At 38.1% G+C, this 25,337-nt stretch overlaps 1 protein-coding gene across 16 annotated transcripts in view; it reads right to left on the reverse strand.

The window, feature by feature from the left end:
* Positions 1-25,337, reverse strand: part of sd (TEA domain transcription factor 1 homolog scalloped) — a 71,713-nt gene that overhangs the window by 23,766 nt on the left and 22,610 nt on the right. For 4 of the 16 annotated variants that reach the window (XM_033385018.1, XM_033385022.1, XM_033385020.1 and 1 more), the window contains exon 1: positions 12,816-13,004. The exons of 2 other annotated variants lie outside the window; for them this stretch is intronic. In XM_033385018.1, the coding sequence (XP_033240909.1) occupies positions 12,816-12,963 (148 nt within the window). In that variant the 5' untranslated portion in view covers positions 12,964-13,004. Of the gene's footprint in view, positions 1-1,893; positions 2,038-10,373; positions 10,633-12,815; positions 13,005-25,337 lie in introns of those variants that run through there. 10 more of the 16 variants (XM_033385034.1, XM_033385032.1, XM_033385029.1 and 7 more) reach the window with 7 other exon arrangements.

Consider the following 25,337-nt stretch of genomic DNA (forward strand, 5'->3'; position numbering starts at 1 on the left):
ATATACATATGTATGCATGTATGCATGATGAAGCCCCTTCATGTGATCTTGCACAGCTGTGTACCGGGCCCAGAAGACTTAGATATAAAATCCGGACGGGAAAGCGATCTCGGTGGAGCAGTGCACATCTCACTGAAGTTTTGCTATAGAAAAATATATATTTTTATATTTATATTATTATATTTTATATACATCCATATATACATAGATATGTATGTATATATGTATATGAACAGCTGGATTTTTCACTCGGTGAAATTCATTACTGCTTGCTGGACTTCAACAATAAATACTTACATACATATGTATGTATTTATGTACACACGTATTTATTTATATACATAAATATTTAAAGTATTAGCTTTACATACATACACTCCCCGACACTTGAATACGACATACTAAAATGTACATTTTAGGCACCAATATTTCCGGCACAAGCCAAAGAAAACGGTGAATTTGAATTTTCCTCAGATCTCTATTCAATTTAGCATAAATTAAAAAAAAATAATGGCAATATTCATCAAAGTAGATTGAGGAAAAAAATTTAATTGACATAACTCAAATTTCCGCTCCCAAAAAATGCGACATTTTAGTACATATGTATGTCGTATTCAAGTGTCGGGGAGTGTATGTGTGTATGTACATATCTATACGAGTCTGTATGTACATGAGTACATATCCGGATATTCATCTGTTTATGTTCATGTTCTGGCTCTAGTTAACCCTAATACATATGTACATAAGTGAAAGTGATCACATCCCTCTAGTACTGGCGGTGGCGATTGACCATGCCCGAACTACTGATTTGGCTGGTTCCTACATGGGTACTTTCCGGACTAACCCTATGGTAAACGAACGCCGAACCACTCAAAGAAGAGACAAAAAATGTTGCTCTGTATACTCTACAACCCACCGCGCACCAGCCACCGAACTAGTTCGGTTGGGATGCAACGTCTCACCAATAGACGAAGAAACGAAAAAGCATGAAAGGAAAGGAAAGCAAGGAAAATGAAGAGAGCAGGTAGCTAAAAATGATGCTGATCTGCTCTTCTCCATTCCCTTTTCTGTCTTCGGTCGTTGCATTGCTGGAATGTTCTTTGCGTTTGGCGTTTGTGAAAATCATTGCTGGGCTGACCAAGTGATTATAATTATTCAATTTTAAACCGTAAGTCAAAGCAAATGTATAGCAAACGGCATTTGCGTAGGCTCAATAAAGTAATATAAAACAAATATGCAGCCAAACATAATCGTGTTAGCGGAGAAACAGTGTCGTGCAGTGAACTAGAAAAAGTTAAAGGCCGCGAAATAGGAGAGACAATCGACGAAAATGAAACAAATGGAAAGTGACACTGAAAAATTTAAAGAACTTCTTTGGAGTTTTGATTGGTAGGCGTATTTGCTTTTTGGTTTTTTTGTATGCCTATTATATCTGTATTTTATATTTATAGATGCCATAACTGTAGACTTAATTAGTAAATTTAAAAACTTAAATGAAATATGTATATAATAAAATAAAAATTTAAATATGAAATTAAATGAAGATTGATAACCTACTTCATGGGTACCCATTTCACTAGCTACTACATGGGTACTCATTTCACTAGCTACTAGACGAGTACCCATATCACTAGTTCGGGGGTAAACGATGTGGTGTCACTGGTCCCCATGTCGTAGGACATTGCGGGTCAAAATGGAAATGATGAAAAGCATTCTTAAGGGTTAGTAAAGAAAGTACCCTGGTTTTGTAGGGAGTGGTGATATCACCACCTCCGAACTAGTTCCCAGTACTGCTGGGATAGGAATGTTTGTATGTTTTTATTTCCAGTACTCGAAAATATTTTAAGTTGTTGTATATGTGCATGCATAATATGCACATACACACATACATACATATTTAGCATCCAGAAGGAATCGTTTCCACCACCATGAAGTTCCTCTATTTCATAAACAATTTGTGGGTCGTCGTGGTCCCGATATGTTATTCATATCGGCCGGGTTCATAAGTTCATAAGTTTTGAACTAGCCGCTAGTTATCAGACTTCTTAATACTTAAAAGAAATTTTTAAATTTTTGAAATAAATATACAGTCTCCTGCGTTAAAATTTCCGTAGTTAAAGGTCAAACTCAAATTGTATTTACCTTTGTCATAAAAACCATAATAAAAACGAGGGGGAACGTTGTGAGTTGCTGCGGACACCGCAACTCTACAGTTATACCCGATACTAAGTCAGTATGGCTCTCCTCCGGCAGACGCCGCTAATATTTAACGACACGACAAAGAGTGTGTGCGAGAGAGACAGAAAATCAGTTTGAGCGTGACGTCGGGAGCTGCGTAGCCAGTGCAAATTGATTTGTTCCTTTTGGCTATAAAAATGATCTGATCTGATCCAGATTCAGCAATCTGATAGATATGGTCGTTATCTATGATTCTGCGTTTTTAGTTTACTCGAATCTGCAATATTGTGGATGCAACAGATTTTCATCCTTTGTGGGGGCGGAAGGGGGTGGGGCGAAATTTTGAGATATACGTTTTATAGTGACATCTTAAAGGAGTGTGTGTACCAAATTTGGTTACTCTAGCCTTAATAGTCTCTGAGATTTGTGGTTGCCTCAGATTTTCGTCCTTTGCGGGGGCGGAAGGGGGTGTGGTGAAATTTGGATATGAAACGGTCAAGGTCCGATATCACAGGAGTGTGGATACCAAATTTGGCTGCTCTGGCTCAAATAGGTTCTGAGATCCTTGAACTCATATTTTGCAATTGGCAAAAAAAAAAGGACGAAAGTCTGTGCCATCAACAATTTAGAAGATACGAGAAAACTAAAAACGCACAATCATAAAGAATGACCATATCTACCGACCATATTGCCGAATCTGATTCAGATCGAATTATTTTATTTTATAGCCAAAAGTAACAATTCATTTTGCAGTGGCTACGCAGCGCCCGACTACACGTTCAGACACGTTCAATGTAACCACACTGACTATGTATGTATTGGATATAAATGTAGAGTTGCGGTCGCAGCAGCAACTCACAACGTTCCCCCTCGTTAAACTTGGGAATGTCTAAGGAGAAGTATTCAATACTGATGGCAAGGCCGGAAGAAAACATAGTGACGGATGAATCAGCAGTAGTAAAACTTCAAGACCTGGTGCAACATACTACGAAACGGCTTATAAAGAGCTAACCTCACCATCAAATTGACAGTCTGCCACCAAATTTCACATTGATCAGTAAATTGGGCTGTGATGAAACTTCTGCGCAAACTGAATATAGGCAAGCAATATCCACAGACGATAAAACTATTACAGATTCTACGGCTTGTTTATGGCTTCACTTGTACTCAGCTTACTCAGTACTCGGCTAAAGTCGTACACCGTAAGTGATGTTAAAGATCAGATTTCAAATATAAGACCGTTTGTACATAAAACCAACAAAAAGTGTCAATTTTGAATTTTTCCTTACTATAATTGATGGAAAAGTTCTTAACGAACTTACTAATACTAAATCGACGGACATTCTTTGAGAAAAGTGAAACCACAAAAGATTGGGTGTCATTTTGATGTCCGAGGAAGCCCAAGAAGTTTACAAAAAATACAGTAATATAAGCAAAACCAACACCTTTTCAACATGTTGGCGGCAGCCTTTTCAGAACCATATATTTCATCCATTAGATATGTGAGATCACAAAATAAATCGGCAGCAGTTATTCTTCAGAAATTATAAGTTTATTAGATATTCCTCCCACTAAACAGAACAGCAAAAAAAAAATAATTCAACCAACCAACAACCAACAAAAAAATGGATTTTTCATTAACATTTTTTTAATTATGTTAAGTTGAAAATGAAATAAAAAATAATATTTTTTGGGAAAAATTAGCATTAAAAGTACTTTATCGAGCTAAAAAAAATAAAAGTATAGCATTTTACAAAGGAAAATATGCACCGGCAACAAAGTTAAACTTTAACCCATTATTGTGAAGCTTTTAGACATTGTAGCATAATTTAAGCAGATTCAATTCATCACACATAGACCTCTCTGTTGCCACATCCACAATAGCCCCAGACATCCAATGGAAAGCCATCGATGGCCTCTACAACAATATACCTTCTATAATCATTGTCAAACTCACTTTTAAACTCAAAGTAGCTAACTGGGATCATTATAGGAAGACCATAATGAACACCTCCTTGACCTCTGACCCAGTGCGGCCGATTACGCTTTCGGGATTTCTGGATATTTTATCATTTTTTTATTGTGCGCCAACAGAAATGGAATTAGCACAATTTTGGAGTACTTTAAATTTGAAAATATTCCGAGATGGAATGCAAATATAGCGATATTCATTAAATAAGGAAAGAAAACATCAGCGACAGTACCAGGTTTTGGAGTGAGGCCAGGTAAAAACTGCAAATTTTTTAACCAGCTGTTGCATGATTGGTACCACCATGTCGTACGAATGCGAATCAGAAGCTAGTCCCACAGAGCTGGATGACTTCTCAAATTCTATAAAATACATATTAAAAACGAGGTGGAACGTTGTGAGTTGCTGCGGACACCGCAACTCTACAGTTATACCCGATACTAAGTCAGTATGGCTCTCCTCCGGCAGACGCCGCTAATATTAAACGACACGACAAAGAGTGCGTGCGAGAGAGACAGAAAATCAGTCTGAGCGTGACGTCGGGCGCTGCGTAGCCACTGCAAATTGATTTGTTCCTTTTGGCTATAAAAATGATCTGATCTGATTCAGATTCAACAATCTGATAGATATGGTCGTTATCTATGATTCTGCGTTTTTAGTTTTCTCAAATCTGCAATATTGTGGATGCAACAGATTTTCGTCCTTTGTGGGGGCGGATGGGGGTGGGGCGAAATTCTGAGATATACGTTTTATAGTGACATCTTAAAGGAGTGTGTGTACCAAATTTGGTTACTCTAGCCTTAATAGTCTCTGAGATTTGTGGTTGCCTCAGATTTTCGTCCTTTGCGGGGGCGGAAGGGGGTGTGGCGAAATTTGGACAGGAAACGGTCAAGGTCCGATATCACAGGAGTGTGGATACCAAATTTGGTTGTTCTGGCTTTTATAGGTTCTGAGATCCTTGAACTCACATTTTGCAATTGGCAAAACCGACCATGAAACCTGTGTGTTAGAGTGAGACAGAGCGAGAAAGAGTGAAATTGTTTTCGTGATTCTGGCTGTAATAATTATACGATCTGGTTCAGATTTTGCACTCTAGAAGATATAGTCATCTTCTACGATTCTGCGTTTTTAGTTTTCTCGTATCGTCAAAATTGTGGATGCCACAGATTTTCGCCCTTTGTGGGGGCGGAAGTGGGCGGGGCAAAGTTTTGAAATATTTTTGGAGCAGTGACATATCACAGAAGTCTGGATCCAAAACATCGTTGCTCTAGCTCTTATAGTCTTTGAGCATTAGGCGCTGAAGGGGACGGACAGACGGACAGACGGACAGACGGACGGACGGACAGACGGACAGACAGACATGGCTCAATCGACTCGGCTATTGATGCTGATCAAGAATATATATACTTTATAGGGTCGGAAACGATTCCTTCTGGACGTTACACACATCCACTTTTACCACAAATCTAATATACCCCAATACTCATTTTGAGTATCGGGTATAATAAAATACATATGACCTCTAACAAAGACGCTTCCAATATTAAAACCGTTGTTATAAAAGGTGAATTTTTCAGCTCCCCAAAGCACCATACAATCGCTACCACGAAAACTACCTTCGTGGAAAACAAATCTTACATCCCTAACAAGAGACAAAAATATGAAATGGTCCCAACTTAAAAAAGAAACATTAAACCATTAAGAAAATCTAAAATATATGCATTACTTGAGTTTGCGAAAGATATCCACTCGAACTCTGACCCAAGCAATATGTGGCTAACTAACATATCTACAGTCATTTCATCAGACATAGCTAATATTTTTGGAGCACAACGATCAGTCGAAGTGCAAGATGAAAAATTCTCCCCTACATTCACACATAGCAAAAAAAATGTATGCAATACTTCGCCAACATACGCCTCCAATAGTACAGCAATTGAAATAAAACAATCTATACCATATCTAGAATTCCAATCTGCTCTTGGCTCCCAAACGGCACTATTCCGATGCCAAACCGTATATCATATTCCATGATTAAAAACTCTCCAATCTCTCTTTAACACTCAATTCTTAGACTTTTTAATAACATCCTTAACAATTATCTCACAGGTTATGTGGTGGTTTGCTTCAACAATAAACTCATTCACAGTAAGGATTTTATTTATTTATTATCATTTGGCTTTCCTAGTTCTACAAGCAAGGGGCTTATAATTAGAGCAGTGCTCACTAGATGTCACATTGGTTTTCTTTGGGTGAAACTAGACTCTTATGATTATATAATCTTTCCTAAATTAGGGTTACATATGTATGTCACATTCGTTATTATTCATTTTTATACCCGATACTCAAAATGAGTATTGGGGTATATTAGATTTGTGGTGAAAATGGATGTGTGTAGCGTCCAGAAGGAATCGTTTCTGACCCCATAAAGTATATATATTCTTGATCAGCATCAATAGCCGAGTCGATTGAGCCCTGTCTGTCTGTCCGTCCCCTTCAGCGCCTAATGCTCAAAGACTATAAGAGCTAGAGCAACGATGTTTTGGATCCAGACTTCTGTGATATGTCACTTCTACAAAAATATTTCAAAACTTTGCCCCGCACACTTCCGCCCCCACAAAGGGCGAAAATCTGTGGCATCCACAATTTTAAAGATTCGAGAAAACTAAAAACGCAGAATCATCGATAACGACCATATCTTTTAGACTGCAGAATCTGAATTGGATCGTATTATTATTATAGCCAGCATCAAAAAAACAATTTCATTTTTTCTCGCCCTGTCTCTCTCTAACACACACGTAGCATAGGCGGCTTTGCTTAGAGTAAAACATTAGCGCCTAGATCTCAGAGACTATAAAAGCTAGTGCAACCAAATTTGGTATCCACACTCCTAATATATCGGACCGAGACGAGTTTGTTTCAAAATTTCGCCACACCCCCTTCCGCCTCCGCAAAGGATGAAAATCTGGGGATATTCATAAATCTCAGAGACTATTAAGGCTAGAGTAAATAAATTTGGTGTCTGTACTTCTGTTAGATCTCACTATAAAAGGTATATCTCAAAATTTCGCCTCACCCCCTTCCGCCCACACAAAGGACGAAAATCTGTTGCATCCACAATATTGCAGATTCGAGTAAACTAAAAACGCAGAATCTGGATCAGATCGCTCAAACTGATTTTCTGTCTCTCTCGCACGCACTCTTTGTGGTGTCGTTTAATATTAGCGGCGTCTGCCGGAGGAGAGCCATACTGACTTAGTATCGGGTATAACTGTAGAGTTGCGGTGTCCGCAGCAACTCACAACGTTCCCCCTCGTTTTAGGTTATGTTGTCAACTATTTTATTTTATTTGAATTAGGTTTCTTAATCTACTATAAGGTGGGCTCTTCTTAAATACGTTTAAACGAGGAAAGATAGTCTTCACTAAGTAGACTCCACTCACTTCTCCAACCACAACAACATGAAAATTATAGTTAAAAATGGAAAAACGATATCAAACATTTTCCCTATCCATAATCGTATACCATATGGATCCCCAATTTCAGTTATCTTTTTAATAATAGCACACAGTTCATTTACAGAAAAATAATAAATTTTGCATTTGAAAGCAGCTTAATATTTCCCAGACGGTAAGCTGAAGCTATATTCTAATAATATAATAATATATACATATGTATATATTATAATAATGATCCGAGCTGATCTAGATACGGCAACCTGCTAGACACAGTGCCTTCTCCACAATTCTGCGTTTCATGTCTTATTGTATCTTCAAAATTGAAGAAACCACACATTTTCGCTTTGTTGGGGCGGAAAGGGGCGGGACGAACTTTAGAAATACACTTGTAACAATGTGGATACAAAATTTGGTGTCTCTAGCTAATATATTGTAGTCTTCGAGATCTAGGCGCTCATCGGAACGGACAGACGGAGATGGGGTCGAAAACTCTTCCTCCTGGTTGTTGCACAGATTTACTTTCACCACAACTTCAATATAGTACCCTTATACTCTTCGAGTGCAGGGTATAAAGAGTCGGGTTGGTTCGTGGAATATACAAAAATAGTTTTTCTATACAAAGTTTTTGCATACGACAAACTGTTAAGAACGGTGACAAATCGAATCAACGCAACCTTCGTACTCCACATAAAATACCACTGAAAATACGCGCTGGATGTGTGGTATATATATCTGGACGATTACTATCCAATAGTGAACGGTCTGCTTGAAATGTTTCGATAGTTTAGTGCAGTGTTCCGCAAACGTTTCTTCGTAAAACGTAATACCTTATGCGGAATGAAATGTATTCCAAGTCTGACCAACTGAACACTAGACTATAAGTTATTTTTAGAAAAGTCATGACCATAGCGATCAGCGTTCCTTATATTTTCGGGAAACTTGGTCATAGCCTCCTCGATTTTCTCTGAGTCCATTTAAGCAAGCACTCTTTGATTTTTAATATAAAACAGGCGATGTTTTTTGGCTGGAAGCTAAGTCGCGAACTCAATGCTTAAGTGGCCAAGAGCCTCCAGAGTTATTCTAGCAAAATGAGCAGACGCTATGTCGGGCCAAAACACCGTATTATCATTCGCATGATACTAATCATTACATTTTTTTTTTCAGCGCCTTGTCTTCCGGCGTCCTTTTAATTCATAGCCAATCCTGCTTTTAAAAAGAAAAGATCGCTGATTCCCTGTTTGCTTATGGCCTGCCCCAATATTTTCAGGTGATTGAGTATTGGGAAGCTTAAAGTAATATTTCGGAGTCCATCCATGACCCTCCGCTGTAAAATACGTCTCATCATTCATTTTTCAAATCTTTTAACAGCTTGCAGAAGACCAATTTCTAGAAAGCGCACGTAGCCGTACCTTTACTGCCTTTCTCTGTTCTTCTGTGACTTTAGGAACATTTCATTACTCCCATGTATTTTACATACTTTTCACACTTTTCTCGCTCATATTGTATTTTTTGGCAAGCGCACGAAACAATTAACCTACAATTTCAGACTATAATTTGGTACCAATGTGAGCCCAAGGACTCTTGCCATTTTTTTTCGATTCTGAACCTCCGAAATGGAAGCCCTCAACAGAAAAGTAATGAAAAATTTAATAGGGGGGGGGGGGGGGGGGGGGGGGGTATTTGCGCAATATCTACAACGTATGTAATTACTAGAGGTCTGCATTCAAAACAAAAGCCCAATAGAATGCATTCGAATTGAATAGAGCTAAACGTTACTGCTACAACGCACACAACGAATTATATCTCAATAAATGCGAGTGTGTGTTGGCTTTATATTTGTTAGCATTCAGTTAAATGAGTGGGAATAAACCAATGCGCAAAACGAAATGAATACAACCGAATAGAACCGAACATTCGAATTATCCTACTTTTTGCATGCGTAAAGTGAAGACAAGGGGGAAAGTGATGAATATGTATATATGTATGTACATTCTAGGTTTTACTCACATCCACTTCCACCACAAAACTAATATATCTAAAAACTCTTCGAGTACCCGATATATGTAAAAATATAGTCTATGGAGCGACCGTATTTGTTGTATTGGAAATTCGTGTTATAATCTTGCAATCGGAAGTAGCTCGGTCAAGCAACTCCTGCTAGTGACTTCGTGACTTTTCAACTTTATGAATTTACCTGGATGCGACTTCATTTTTTGTTATTGGTAATTTGGTAATGTGATTATGAATTGTGAATGTCTTTGTGAAATTTGTAGATTAGAGCACAATACACATTTCGATCAGCGTATATCAGCGCTCTTTGTATATATGCACATATGTATATTTTTACATACATACATACATATGTATGAATATGTCCATGATGCTTCCTCATTGCTGTTAGTACATACAATGTACATACTCGTAAAGTTAATAGTTCAATATACAATACAATATATGTACAATGTACCAATGAACAAATTTAATAAGATGCCGTATGCCCGTACATTTGAGCAATATTAATCAATCACTGCAAAATACTGTACAATAGCCTAAAACATAAAACACAAGTTCCATCTGCGCTCCATTTGACTTTGTCCTTCGAGAATCAGCTTACATACATAAGTACATATTTATGTATGCATCCATATGCATGCATACATATGTATATGTATGTGCATACATTATTAGTATAGTTGCATCATGTCCAAAGAGACAGAGAGAGAGAGAGAGAGAGAAAGGAGGAGAGAGAGCAAGAGTAATGTTACGCACCTGTTTCTGATTTGCCGAAAATATCCAATTCCCTGTTGTTTAGATTGTTCTGCAATTGCAGCAGCCCCGTGCTGCAGGTGCTCGAGCTGGTTATGTTTTTCATGCAGCCAGCTTATGGGGTTCCCGGTTCGCAAAGGACATGCAGTCGTATGTACTTGTATATATGTAAGTATGTACATAGATAACCGCTATACTGGATTTAGAATCTTATGTCACTGGCATTGACACTTCCACTGGAAACCGCCGGTGCTGATACTTACTGTAACGATTGCTTGTTGTTTTAATGCTAGCTATCGCTATACTTGAATAAGATATTATCTGAACAAAAATAATTTTTCTTTTGAATGTCTGGCCTATTCCCAATTTGTATGTTCACTTCACTGGCACTTAATTTTAGTTGAATTGACAAATTTTAACATATCGTATTTGTAGATACAAAACGCATGGCATGCATATACATACATATGTATGTATGTATGTAGGTATGAATAAATTTCTTTAATTCGTGAATCACCGTTTTGTTTCGGAATTGATACTATGATCATTTATACTCAGGGAACTCCTGCAGCATTAGGCGCACTCTCTTGCTCGTTGGCACTCTCTCTCCCTCTCTCTCTCTCTCACTCTCTCTCTCTCTCTCTCACTCTCTCTCGCTCTCTGTTTTTCTCTCTATGCAACGTTGTATGTGTGATCGAGTGCTTTTGAGAGGAGTTCTCTGTCAACGCCTTTGTGCAAATTTGGTGGGCCTTCCAGTATAAATAATGCGCAGAAGCAGGCCAAAGAACAGGCATAGAAAGAGCGAATGATATGTTCATTTTTAATGTAGATTTCCTTTATTCATTCCTTTGCAAAATAATGAAAATTCAATTGAAGTTTCGGGATTTCAGCTGACCGAGATCCGAGTCGCTGTCCGTATTTTTCCTATCGCTGCTTGCGTCTCTGCTGAACAAGTACCACCGCATGTGTGTTCATTCATGTACCCAGCCAATGATATCGCCTACAAGAAAAACGCGAGACTTAACTCAAAAAATTCTTTGAGTTATCTAATAAGATAGAAACATGATTCATACCTCGTTTACTTTGCGGCAGTGAAAGCGACCGTTTTGCGAGACGATTTTACTCTCGCGAGCTGGTTTGCGACTGTTTTTCGGCACAAAACTGTATCACTCACTTTCGAGCTCGTTGGCCAGTGTTTTGCGATAAACAAATGTATCACTAGTTTTTTTCTTTTCACAAGTGAGCACATTTCCATATTGCGAGAGTCATGCAAAAGCCTCGTTGCGTTGGTGTTCTGGGTAGTTCAAAGTACCAATAGATGTGTGCGTAGTACCCAACAGTACTGCATACTAGCCAATGTAACTATCTAACTAAATATGTACATATGTCATGTACATAAGTAAAACAGACGGCCACATAAAATGTATTTGGACAATACCATTTCCTACGGCAAAGTCATTGGGGCTCACGTGTCGAACTGCTGGTCTGGGCCAAGACTCTACCTTATGATCTCGGCAGCAGACAACCTATTGCGATAGCTGCCTACAAAGGGAGGCAAGGTTTCTAGACACGTTTGGATACCCGTTACCCAGGTGTACCTTGGAGGCTAGTTCCAACAGAGTCATTACCAATCCCATATACAAGCTCGTTTAATGACATTCAGAACTACAGGGTATGTCTTGAGAAACACAAGGGAGACATATCTTTACCGTATACATTTATGCCTATCTACACTTCCTTCTGTATTTGTATATCTACACACACGTGCATCTATATGCATGTGTTTGTAGTGTCTGCACATTCATGTTTTACTTTACCCTCTGCGGACACACTAACGCGCACTCAAACACACACACATCCAACAAGCAGTTGAATGAAATCACAACGTTGCGATTCAGGTTTCTCTTTGAGGTGATGTTGCTGGTATTGTTCTGTTCGCGTAGGTGTTTTTGCCTGCTTGGCAATTTTCTGTGACTCGTTCTGTTATTGGCGAGCCAAGAACACATGCATCCATGCACCATATATGAACATACATACATACATATGAATATATGTACATTTTCATGTATCGATTTGTTGATTATGTTTAATTTTGTCAATTGCAGGAAATTTTTCTAACGAAGATAATTTTTTAGGTTTATTGTGCTACTCTCCGTCTCGTGACACTCCCACACTTTCCAGTTTCTCACCCACACATACATACATACGTACATAACTGAAGGAACACACATCCACAAGAGGGGCGTCAGAGATTAAGAGAACAACGGGAGATTGTGGCGATCATATTTTTGAACTAGTTTTTATTATGTACATATGTATGTATGTATGTATGTATACAGATGCAAAAAAAACCATAAGATACAAAAAAAAAAACAATAGCACCCCAGAAATAAATTGAAATCAAAACAAAAAACTGATAATTATGCAAATTGATAAAAAGCATACACATTGAAAGCACCGTACAAAGTGAACGCCGTATAACAGTTGAAATCGGAGGGGCGCACGAGCGGCGACTGTGGGCAACGATGATGACAAAGAAAAAATCGCGGAAACACTGCGAAACACGCAACGCGCAGAAGCGAGAGAAACTCATCGACTGAATCTGAATCAATACTAAGAACGACGAGACGACGACAGTAGCTATATACATACATATGTATGTATTATATACAATCCATAGCTGGTTGGCCTGGCTCTTTTCTCTGGTGTTGCCGTCTGGCATCGTCTGCCTGCTTGACTGGTTTGCCCAACTTATGTATGTATATATGTGTGTGTATATTAATTACATATAAAGTAAGGCAGTCCCTTTGTTTGTGTCAGGCGTCTTCGAATGCATAAGCGTCAGCATATGCGTATGCATGTGTACATATGTATGTATGTGCGTTTTTGTGTAGTTCGGCTGCCAAATAGAGCCAGATCTTATCTGCTATACCTTTTATTAATGTACCTTGGCTCTGACCATTTAGTTTGCTAACACACTCTCAACAACACAGCCGCACAGTCCGATCAAGACTCAACCAAAAACCAATACCAATGCAACACACAAGAACCTGGAGAGCGACGAGACCGCGACACGGAATAACTAGACTCCCTCTCCCTTGATTTTTTTCATGCTCATGCTCGAGCGACGTCGACGTAGAAACATTCAGATATACATACATAAATACATACATACATTCATATACAGACTATACAGTGTGTGACTAACACTACGCTCGTCTGTTGTGCGCTTGATTCTTCTCACTTGTTGTACTGTTAGCGCACCAGACATAAAAGAATAGGCTGTATACAATAGCCTACATATGAATGTACATACATACACATAAATTTACACGGGATGATTAAGAAACAGTATATCTGCATACTTTCAGATGTATACACACGTATGTATATGTCTGCATACGTATAGTAAATGGACCAGTAAGCATTCACGTACATAGATATTAACCAATGTATGTAAACACATACATACATATATGTATATGTATAATTCACTACAGAGGAGTGTTGTCTGTATAGATACAATCTGCATATGCTGTATACTCCACTGAAACGGTGATTCAAGTTGGATTCGATTTAGATACATACATATGTACATATGTATGTAGGTTGGCCCGGTTCAGCCCGACTCAATTCAGTTGCAATTATTTGAGCAGCTGATTCTCAATGTTATGCAATGATAAAGTGCATATGATGTAAATATGCACATAGGCAAGATTTTGATGATAGCATCGATCGATGGTTCGGTCGACCGGCAGAGAGACAAGGCAGGATCACAAGGCAGAGTGTAGTCGTTAACCGGATGACACTGCGACAAATTTCTTAGATCAGTCCCACTTAGAAAGGTATTTTCATACATACACTACTGGCCAAAATAATAAGTACACGCTTATGAGCTTTCTTTCAGGTCCTATACAACTTTTCTAATAAACATAATTAAAAAATCAAATTTAATTTTAGTTTTCTAACCTACAATAGACTATACAAACATTTATCATAAGCATTTTTCATTTCAAATATATATTTTATGATCGATTAAACCTGGCTAAAATAATAAGTACAGCAATTCTACAAAGCGAAAAACTAAAAGCGTATCAAAATTTGACCACTTTTTTCTTATAATTTATAATCTTTTAATAGTATTCTATATAGCCACACTTATTTTGGATGTTTTCGGCCATTCTTCTTGGCATACTAGCAATAAGTTTGCGGCAAGTCTCCACTGGAATCTCACACCACGTTTTTTGCACAAATTCTCCACAATTCTTTTTATACCCGATACTCAAAATGAGTATTGGGGTATATTAGATTTGTGGTAAAAGTGGATGTGTGTAACGTCCAGAAGGAATCGTTTCCGACCCTATAAAGTATATATATTCTTGATCAGCATCAATAGCCGAGTCGATTGAGCCCTGTCTGTCTGTCCGTCCGTCCCCTTCAGCGCCTAATGCTCAAAGACTATAAGAGCTAGAGCAACGATGTTTTGGATCCAGACTTCTGTGATATGTCACTGCTCCAAAAATATTTCAAAACTTTGCCCCGCCCACTTCCGCCCCCACAAAGGGCGAACATCTGTGGCATCCACAATTTCGACGATACGAGAAAACTAAAAACGCAGAATCGTAGAAGATGACTATATCTTCTAGAGTGCAAAATCTGAACCAGATCGTATAATTATTACAGCCAGAATCACGAAAACAATTTCACTCTTTCTCGCTCTGTCTCACTCTAACACACAGGTTTCATGGTCGGTTTTGCCAATTGCAAAATATGAGTTCAAGGATCTCAGAACCTATAAAAGCCAGAGCAACCAAATTTGGTATCCACACTCCTGTGATATCGGACCTTGACCGTTTCATATCCAAATTTCGCCCCACCCCCATCCGCCCCCACAAAGGACGAAAATCTGTTGCATCCACAATATTGCAGATTTGAGAAAACTAAAAACGCAGAATCATAGATAATGACCATGTCTATTAGATTGCTGAATCTGGATCAGATCAGATCATTTTTATAGCCAAAAGGAACAAATCAATTTGCAGTGGCTACGCAGCGCCCGACGTCACGCTCAGGCTGATTTTCTGTCTCTCTCGCACGCACTCTTTGTCGTGTCGTTAAATATTAGCGGCGTCTGCCGGAGGAGAGCCATACTGACTTAGTATCGGGTATAACCGTAGAGTTGCGGTGTCCGAAGCAACTCACAACGTTCCCCCTCGTTCCTTTTGAAAATCATTTTTACCAATTCGACCTTTTACGTCACCCCAAAGTTTTTGAAATGGGTTTAAGTCAGGAGACTGACTTAGCCAAGCCATAACGTTTAGATATTTTTTCTGTAAACCAAGCCTTCACCACCTTTGAGGTGTGCTTTGGGTCAGTTTCCGGTAGAAAGACCCATCCCAAGGGCATGTTTTCCTCAGCATAAGGTTGTATAATATCTGTCAATATGTTTTTTACCCGAATTAGATCACATGATCAGTTATGCGATGTACCGGCTCAACGCCATGCCATGAAAAATAGCCTCAGATACCTATACATCGGCCTCCGTTCTTAACCATTTCCTTTTTGTACCGGAAGTCGAATTCTTTGCCTTTGGGTCGTTGTATACATCTTCTGAAGTCATTATCAAAAAGATTTATTTTTGTTTCGTCTCTCAATAATATATTATTCCATTTTAAGACCCATCTGACCCAGACCATGCCAATTGATTTTCAACGACTTTTTGCCTCATCTTCAAAATTTTTACTCGGAGTAAGGGAACTTTTCGGACTATACGTCCTGTTAGGTCTGTATATTGAAGTCTCCGACGAACCATCAGACCTGATTTTTCTTTGCCAATTTGAACGGATATGGCCCTGGAAGACATGAACTGATTTTTTTTTGCAAGACTGATGATGCGGATGTCCGTTGTTTGTAAAGATTTCTTCTTCCATCCTCGATTTTCAATTAGCACTTTAGATATTAAAGCATTCTGAACAAAAAATACCGAGGGTCCAGGACTTTTCGAAATATTCCGGACAATTTTCCTTTCTTTTTGAAGACTTATGGAAAACTTCTTATCTTCAGAAGTACGGCCTATCTAAACAATTTTTTTAACTCTCATGTACTTAAATATGAAGGAACTCAATAAAAACCAACAACCCTATCACCAAATCCTTATCTAATTCTTTAAAATTTATAAATAACACCAGTGTACTTATTATTTTGGCCAGACCAAAAATGTCCATTCAGCAAAAATGTATGCATAGAATTTTATTAAGATGGTTCCCCACTTTAATTGTTGATTTAAATATTTGGCAAATATAAATAATTTACATCCATAACAAACTAGCACGACACCGATGTACTTATTATTTTGGCCAGTAGTGTACATGTATGTATGGATATTAGCGAACTCGAATTCGAATTCGAATGTGAGTACATACACACATGCATATGTACATATGTGTGCGACGAAATGTTAAGAAAAGGGGGAACCGTTGTGAGTTGCTGCTGCGACAGCCACTCTACATTTATACCCAAACATAGTCAGTATGGCTACATTGAGTGACAAAGAGTGCGTACAGGAGAGACAGAAAACGTGGTTGAACATGTAATCGGGCGCTGCGTAGCCAGTGCAAATTGATTTGTTACTTTTGGCTATAATAATAATCCGATCTGATCCAGATTTTGCAATCTGGTAGATATGGTCTATGGTTTTTAATTTTCGCGTATCTTTAATATTGTGGATGCCACAGATTTTCGTCCTTTCTGGGGGCGGAAGGGGGTGGGGCGAAATTTTGAAATACACATGTAACAGTGCGATCTAACAGGAGTATGGATACAAAATTTGCTAGCCCTAGCTCTAATAGTCTATGCGATTTGTGGATGCCACAGATTATCGTCATTTGTGGGGCGGAAGTGGGCGGGGCGAAGTTTTGAAATATACTTGTAACAGTGACATACACTGGATACAAATTGTCGTTGCTCTAGTTCTTATAGGGACAAGTGAGTCTTATAGGGACGGACAGACAGACATGGCTCAATCGACTCGGCTATTGATGCTGATCAAGAATATATGTATATACTTTATGGGGTCGGAAACGCTTCCTTCTGGACGTTTCACACATCCACTTTCTCCACACATTTTGAGTACCGGGTATAAAGATTAACAAGTCAATTTGAAAAATTTAATAATAATTAGGTAAAAACAATTCAACGTACGATTTTCAAGATATAAGCCAAAATATGACCTGACCTAACGTTACGCTACCAAAAACAGAAGTGGATTTCGAGGTTGGGGTATCAAATTGCAAAACTTTGCGAATCGGCTAGGACTATCAGCATTAAAATGTTTATGAGTGTATGTATATGGCATATTCCGAGTTAATTTTCCAAGTTATTAAATACTTAATTAACGAATTAAACTTTTCCTATTTTTTGTGATAAGTTCGCGGAGGCATCTGGCATCTTTTATCAAGAATAATTTTTCCCATATGGTATATTAGTAAAGGAAAAAATGACTAAAAAAATATAGAAAAAGTTCGTGAAATTATATGTTAACTGGTTAAATTTAAAAAATAATATCGTTAGACAATAATAGGGAAATGTGTTTTTATTGACTTTTAATTTTGTTAGCCTCGTTTGACATTTCCTGGACCTGTTGGCAGAAAGGCCAAGGATATGTATGTATTCAATTGTTTACCTATGTATGTATGTATGTGCGTATGTATATATGTATTGTACTGGAGATTTTAAAGCTAACCGAGGACTCATTTGGAATAGGTCTTTGTGGCACCCAACCCTGTATGAATTTATATGTATGCACATACATATATGGATATATGGACATATACACATACACATAAATGTGTACAAATGCATATACATATGGACGATCTGCAATCGTATATGTATGTACATATGTACATATGTACATATGTATGTATTTACATGTATTAATATGTGGGTATATCCAATATCTTCTTGATCTGCGGCGACCATCAATACAAAATATCAGATAAAAAAAAAAAATAATTACCGGTTACTGCCGCTATGCATGGGTATATTTAACATATTTTGTGTACACCTACATATGTACATAGTTCGGTTTTTAAACGGTAGATTGGTTCCTGAAAAAACCGTGTAAACAAACCGTGTAAAAAAGACCGTATCGTATGCAAAAATAGGTGATTGCTTCCTGATTTCTAAAACCTATTAAAATTAGGGGAACAAATTACGAAATGTATTAAAAATTCTTTACCAAACACGTCTGATTGCATTGATAGCTCACAAAATACTAACACAAATTAAATCCCCTTAATTTTCCCCACGAAGGGAATTCCCATAAATGTTTGCTATCTGCAATTGATCTGACCAGTAAATTTTCTTGAATGTACATATGTACATATGTATGTATGTATGTATACGCAAAAAACGAAAGATTTATGTACATATTCTCTTTATGCTCTTTCTTGTTTCCGTTTGGTTTCTAGTTGTTTATGAGCTGTGTGTGTTTTTATACCCGATACTCAAAATCAGTATAGACGAGGAAGAACGTTGTGAGTTGCTGCGGACACCGCAACTCTACAGTTATACCCGATACTAAGTCAGTATGGCTCTCCTCCGGCAGACGCCGCTAATATTAAGCGACACGACAAAGAGTGCGTGCGAGAGAGACAGAAAATAGGTCTGAGCGATCTGATCCAGATTCAGCAACCGGATAGATATGGTCATTCTCTATGATTCTGCGTTTTTAGTTTACTCGAATCTGCAATATTGTGGATGCAACAGATTTTCATCCTTTGCGGAGGCGGAAGGGGGTGTGGCGAAATTTTGAAACAAACTCGTCTCGGTCCGATATATTAGGAGTGTGGATGCCAAATTTGGTTGCTCTAGCTTTTATAGTCTCTGAGATCTAGGCGCTGAGGGGGACGGACAGACGGACAGACAGACATGGCTCAACAGACTCGGCTATTGATGCGGCTTAGTCAGTAAGTATCGGGTATAAATGTAGAGTTGCGGTCGCGGCAGCAACTCACAACGTTTCGCCTCGTTATCTATTTGTGTTGTTATTTTGAACCTTGTTAAATGGAATAAAATCGTGTAAAAATATTTAAAATTTGGTATTCTCAAATCGTGTTATTTCAAACCCGTGTAAAAACAGAATTAGGTGTATAGTATGTATATTTCCGTATGCATACATATGTTCATTTGTATAAGCTAATCCAAAATTGCTTGTTCCCATACCACGCTCAGTAATGACACAGCTGCCGATAAAACTTGTAGCAACCGGCTGCCAGAGACAAAAGCAGTGGCAAAAGAGCTTGGTGCTGAAATAGTCGCCAAGCACACATGCAATCCATGCATAAGCATGTACATACATATGTACATACACACCTGTATGTTTTTCGTATGAATGCACCTACTATTACTCGTTTAACTTGATTTCAGTCTTTAAATGTATTAAGGGATGTACACATGTATGTGTTTATTTTACGAAGAAACAAGTGGATGTATGGAAAGTGTCTCAGGCACATACATACGTATGCACACACACATATATGTATATATACATACATTCATACATATGTATATAAGGTTGTACATATTTATGTATGTATAACGTTCAGAGAAGATTCGACTAAAATACTAGACCATGCTTTTTGCTTGCTGTGTTTCAAAAATACAATAAATTTTAATTTAGATTCAGCAGTCAGCATTTTTAAGGTGTTTGCATTTAGTGTGCATAGTTTTTTGCGACCATATACAGTAGAATCCGGCTATAACGACACTCAAGGGACCGACGATTTTACGTTGTTATACCCGGAAGACGCTCTAGCCAAAAGGAGCAAAGACAATTTTTGTTTGTTTATTTTATGGTTGCCATGTTCGTAATAGGTTTTAAAACAAATTAATTATTTATTCAAAACAAAAATTTTAATAAATTTAATTCAATAAAATGGTTTTTTCATAAGAAGTCGTATAAAGTCCTGTCCGTCATCTAATATATTTTTAACAATGTTGTCTTTTGAAGGTTCCTCACAAATCGCCACACCATAATCAATAAGAACGTATTCATCCAGTTCTTCCTTTGAAATCGGGTGCTGATTTTTTTAGAGCTCTTGCCAAACCGATAGAAGAATTTCATCTTCGTTTTCAATATCCTTTGAGAATGAGATGCTGGGACAATTTTTGGTATTATTTCGCAATAGCAAAAATAACAATAGTGAAAAATATCGTCGGTATAAGCGGTTTGTAGCTAAAAGCGGAGGACCTTTCATATATTTAAGTTTGTATGAGGACCAACCAAGTTTCGTTAACCGGACGGACGCTAACAGCAGAGACTTTATAACCGGTTTCTACTGTAATTACAATCGATATTGTTCAAAGCTTAATATCTTTATTTCTCACAAATTTATGGAAATTAAATAAGAATGCGCAGTTTAACCACAATGCGCCCGAACATCAGGAAAAGGACTGTGGGTTATGCAATTTTTCGGACCAGGGGCTTCCATCTTACATAAAATAAAATATTTTTGTTTCTGCGCTCTTGGTACAGTCGTCGGATTTGGACGCTGTCTATCGATGAATAAATCTCTTAGGAGATAGAGGCAAGGGGGTGTCCTATACTATATACGATTAAAGCGTGCTCTGTAGTTATTTTCGAAGATTTCGAATTGATACGTGTACCTATGTATGTACCCTTTGACCCATAACCACACACGAGCTGAAAAGCAGCCAAAGCCAAAAGAAAATCTACAAATAATTACTATTCGATAGTACATACATACCTCAGATCAAATATGTTAACACATTTTTTCTTCAAAAAAATAATTTTCACTTCACAAATTGCGATGCTAGAGCAAAGACATTTTTTATTCAGACTTCTGTAATATGTCACTGTTACAAGTGTATTTCAAAACATCGCCCCGTCCACTTCCGCCCCCACAAAGGTCGAAAATCTGTGGCGCTGAAAACGCAGAATCGTAGAGGATGACTATATCTTCGAGAGTGGAAAATCTGAACCAGATCGTATCATTATTATAGCCAGAATAAAGAAAACAATTTCATTCTCTTTCGCTCTGTCTCTCTCTAACCCACAGGTTTCATGGTCGGCTTTGCCTATTGCAAAATGTGAGTTCCTAGATCTCAGAGACTATAAAAGCTAGAGCAACCAAATATGGTATCCACACTCCAGTGATATCGGACCTTGACAAGGTCCGAAAGGTTCAAAAGTTCGCCATACCCCCTTTCGCCCGCGCAAAGCATGCAAATCTGGGGCATCCACAAATCTCAGAGACTATTAAGGCTATAGCAACCAAATTTGGTATACCCACTCCTGTTAGATCTTAAAAATTTGTTTTTTTTTTCACCGCTACACTTGGTTTGTTACTTGTATTTTAAAGAAAGCAAACAAAAACCAAGTTACAAAATTAAGATAATTTAAAATGAATGAAAATAGTAATTTTACAGAGCTTTTGCTGAAACATAGCCAAGTGCTCTTGTTATTTTTCACATGACTGTAGCTATGTACATATGTATATCGACTAGCTGTTTATGCTGATCAAGAATGAGGCCGGAAATTCTTCCTTCTGGGTTTTACACACATCCAAATCCATCATCCCTGTATGTACGAATGAGAACATTATTACGGTAAAATCATGTGCTAATCATTTACTTTCGGCAATGAATTTTGTTCCACGGGGCTTGCATTTAATTCTTGACGACGGCTTCAGTCGAAGCTTCGTTTGGTCGGATTGGATCGTTCCGGTATATCTCTCCAGAGCAATGAGTCTGTATCATTTTCGCTCACATAGTGCCTTTGTATACACGATTTAGAAACAAACAAATAAATAAATAGACATATTTAACAACATTTGTGTGTATGTACATATGTATGACCCTCTGTCTACTGTAGAAGTCTATCGCTTCCACGCAACGAAGTGTCTTACAATTAGGAAAAGCTTCTTCCTCTTCCAAATTGGCACTGTTCCAAACAGAATAAATTATTGTATCTTTAAAAAAACAAGGGGAACAAGGGAAACAAGGAGCCGCGGACTTTGGCGCGGTGTACCCGGTACTCAGTTAGTATATACAAATGTCAGCTTATGATTTAAGTAATTTATACAACATATTTTATATGTGGTTTGGTATCGCTGTTTGCAAAAGGTACGAATTGATTTGTATCACTTGAAATACACTTGTAACAGTGAGATATCACAGGAGTCTGGACACCAAATTTGGTTGCTCTATCTCTAATAGTCTCTCAAATCAAGGCAATTGCCGGGACGGAAGGACAGCCAGACAGGGCTCAATCGACTTGGCTATTGGGGTCAGAAATGCTTCCATCTGGGTGTTGCACACATCGATTGTTAATCGGTATGTTAATTAAATGTACAAGTTTCCTGGCTGGCACCTTCTCCTAAAAAACCTTTTGGGACCCAAAATTGTGAAGTTACGGTAATACTTCTTACGCAGAATAATTAAGACTGATTTTGGCCACTTAAAACAGTTTCAGATTTTCAATTCAAATCGTAAAACAAACGAGGGGGAACGTTGTGAGTTGCTGCGGATATCGCAACTCTACATTTATACCCGATACTAAGTCAGTATGGCTCCCCTCCGGCAGACGCCGCTAATATTAAACTTTGAAATTTTGAGATATACGTTTTATAGTGACATCTTAAAGGAGGGTGTGTACCAAATTTGGTTACTCTAGCCTTAATAGTTTCTGAGATTTGTGGATGCCTCAGATTTTCGTCCTTTGCGGGGGCGGAAGGGGGTGTGGCGAAATTTTGACACAAAATGGTCAAGGTCCGATATCACAGGAGTGTGGATACCAAAATTGGTTGCTCTGGCTCAAATAGGTTCTGAGATCCTTGAACTCATATTTTGCAATTGGCAAAACCGACCATGAAACCTGTGTGTTAGAGAGAGACAGAGCGAGAAAGAGTGAAATTGTTTTCTTGATTCTGGCTATAATAATTATACGATCTGGTTCAGATTTTGCACTCTAGAAGATATAGTCATCTTCTACGATTCTGCGTTTTTGGTTTTCTCGTATCGTCAAAATTGTGGATGCCACAGATTTTCGCCCTTTGTGGGGGCGGAAGTGGGCGGGGCAAAGTTTTGAAATATTCTTGTAGCAGTGACATATCACAGAAGTCTGGATCCAAAACATCGTTGCTCTAGCTCTTATAGTCTTTGAGCATTAGGCGCTGAAGGGGACGGACAGACAGATAGGGCTCAATCGACTCGGCTATTGATGCTGATCAAGAATATATATACTTTATGGGGTCGGAAACGATTCCTTCTGGACGTTACACACATCCATTTTCACCACAAATCTAATATACCCCAATACTCATTTTGAGTATCGGGTATAAAAATCGAAAACAGTCCTGTCAGACTGACAGGCAGTGCCATTTGAAATGCACAATTTTAAGATACGAAAGCACGAATAATTCAGAATCATTAATAAACGTTGCCCTCGCCCTCCTGCCAACCTAACTAAGGCAGCGCAGTGACGGTTGGGGGGTGTTGAAAAGTAATCCATCAGTGTCGAGGCATTCGACTGTGTTAATTTTATATCAATTTAATTAATTTAGGTATATAAGACGTGAATTTAAGGCGTGAATTTTTGTGATTTTTTGGCACGTGTGCATACGAAAGTAATAACTTTATCGCCAGCGGCTGGCATTCTTCAAGTTTTAGGGAACTTAATTTGCCAATTAAGAATGAACTAATTACTTTTTAAGCGGGGGAATGAGAGAATTGAGTAATTTGAAGTTTGTCAGATAGTTGGCGTCGGTCGAGAGCGACATGCACGAAAGCGTGCTCGACGTGCCTATTCAACGCCAAGCCATTATACATAAGCTGTACATTGAAATGGCCAATGTGCCTGAACAGAGAATACGTACATACATATGTACATACATACAAACGAACTTAGAATAAACAGGAGCAATGCGGAAATAAGTCCAATTGACTGGGAAGAACCGAAAAGCAATACTAACTGCTCCGCGAACGCATGCTGGACGTGGACAAATGTAGCACTGAGTTTATTTTGACTACAACTATTTTAGCTGCAATTTCAAAACATTGAACATTGTTCTAAATAATCTTATGAGAAAGTAATTTTTTCTCTTTTCATTTTAAAAAAAAAATCGAAAGGGGTTTTTATAATTTGTATAGCCATGTCCATATGGTTTCGGTTTCTGTAGTCAGTCGCCTGTCCGTCTGTTTTTATGCGAAATTTTGAAGCGTCATATCTCAACGTACATGGGAATTTCCGTGAAAATGTGAACCAAACACTTTTGTCCCGATTTTATGTTCTAAATTGATTGAATTTCAGATCATTTAACCAACTGGCATGTCATTTCATTAACTTTGATCTCAAAACCTATTAATATAGGCAAAAGAAAATATTTTTGGTATTTTTATAGTAATGTTTTCCCTAACTATTTTCATCTATAAACGAGGGGGAACGTTGTGAGTTGCTGCGGATACCGCAACTCTACATTTATACCCGATACCAAGTCAGTATGGCTCTCCTCCGGCAGACGCCGCTAATATTAAACTTTGAAATTTTGAGATATACGTTTTATAGTGACATCTTAAAGGAGGGTGTGTACCAAATTTGGTTACTCTAGCCTTAATAGTTTCTGAGATTTGTGGATGCCTCAGATTTTCGTCCTTTGCGGGGGCGGAAGGGGGTGTGGCGAAATTTTGACACAAAATGGTCAAGGTCCGATATCACAGGAGTGTGGATACCAAATTGGGTTGCTCTGGCTCTTATAGGTTCTGAGATCCTTGAACTCATATTTTGCAATTGGCAAAACCGACCATGAAACCTGTGTGTTAGAGAGAGACAGAGCGAGAAAGAGTGAAATTGTTTTCTTGATTCTGGCTATAATAATTATACGATCTGGTTGAGATTTTACACTCTAAAAGATATGATCATCCTCTACGATTCTACGCTTTTGGTTT

This window comes from Drosophila pseudoobscura, chromosome X (assembly GCF_009870125.1).
Source record: "Drosophila pseudoobscura strain MV-25-SWS-2005 chromosome X, UCI_Dpse_MV25, whole genome shotgun sequence".
NCBI lineage: Eukaryota > Metazoa > Arthropoda > Insecta > Diptera > Drosophilidae > Drosophila > Drosophila pseudoobscura.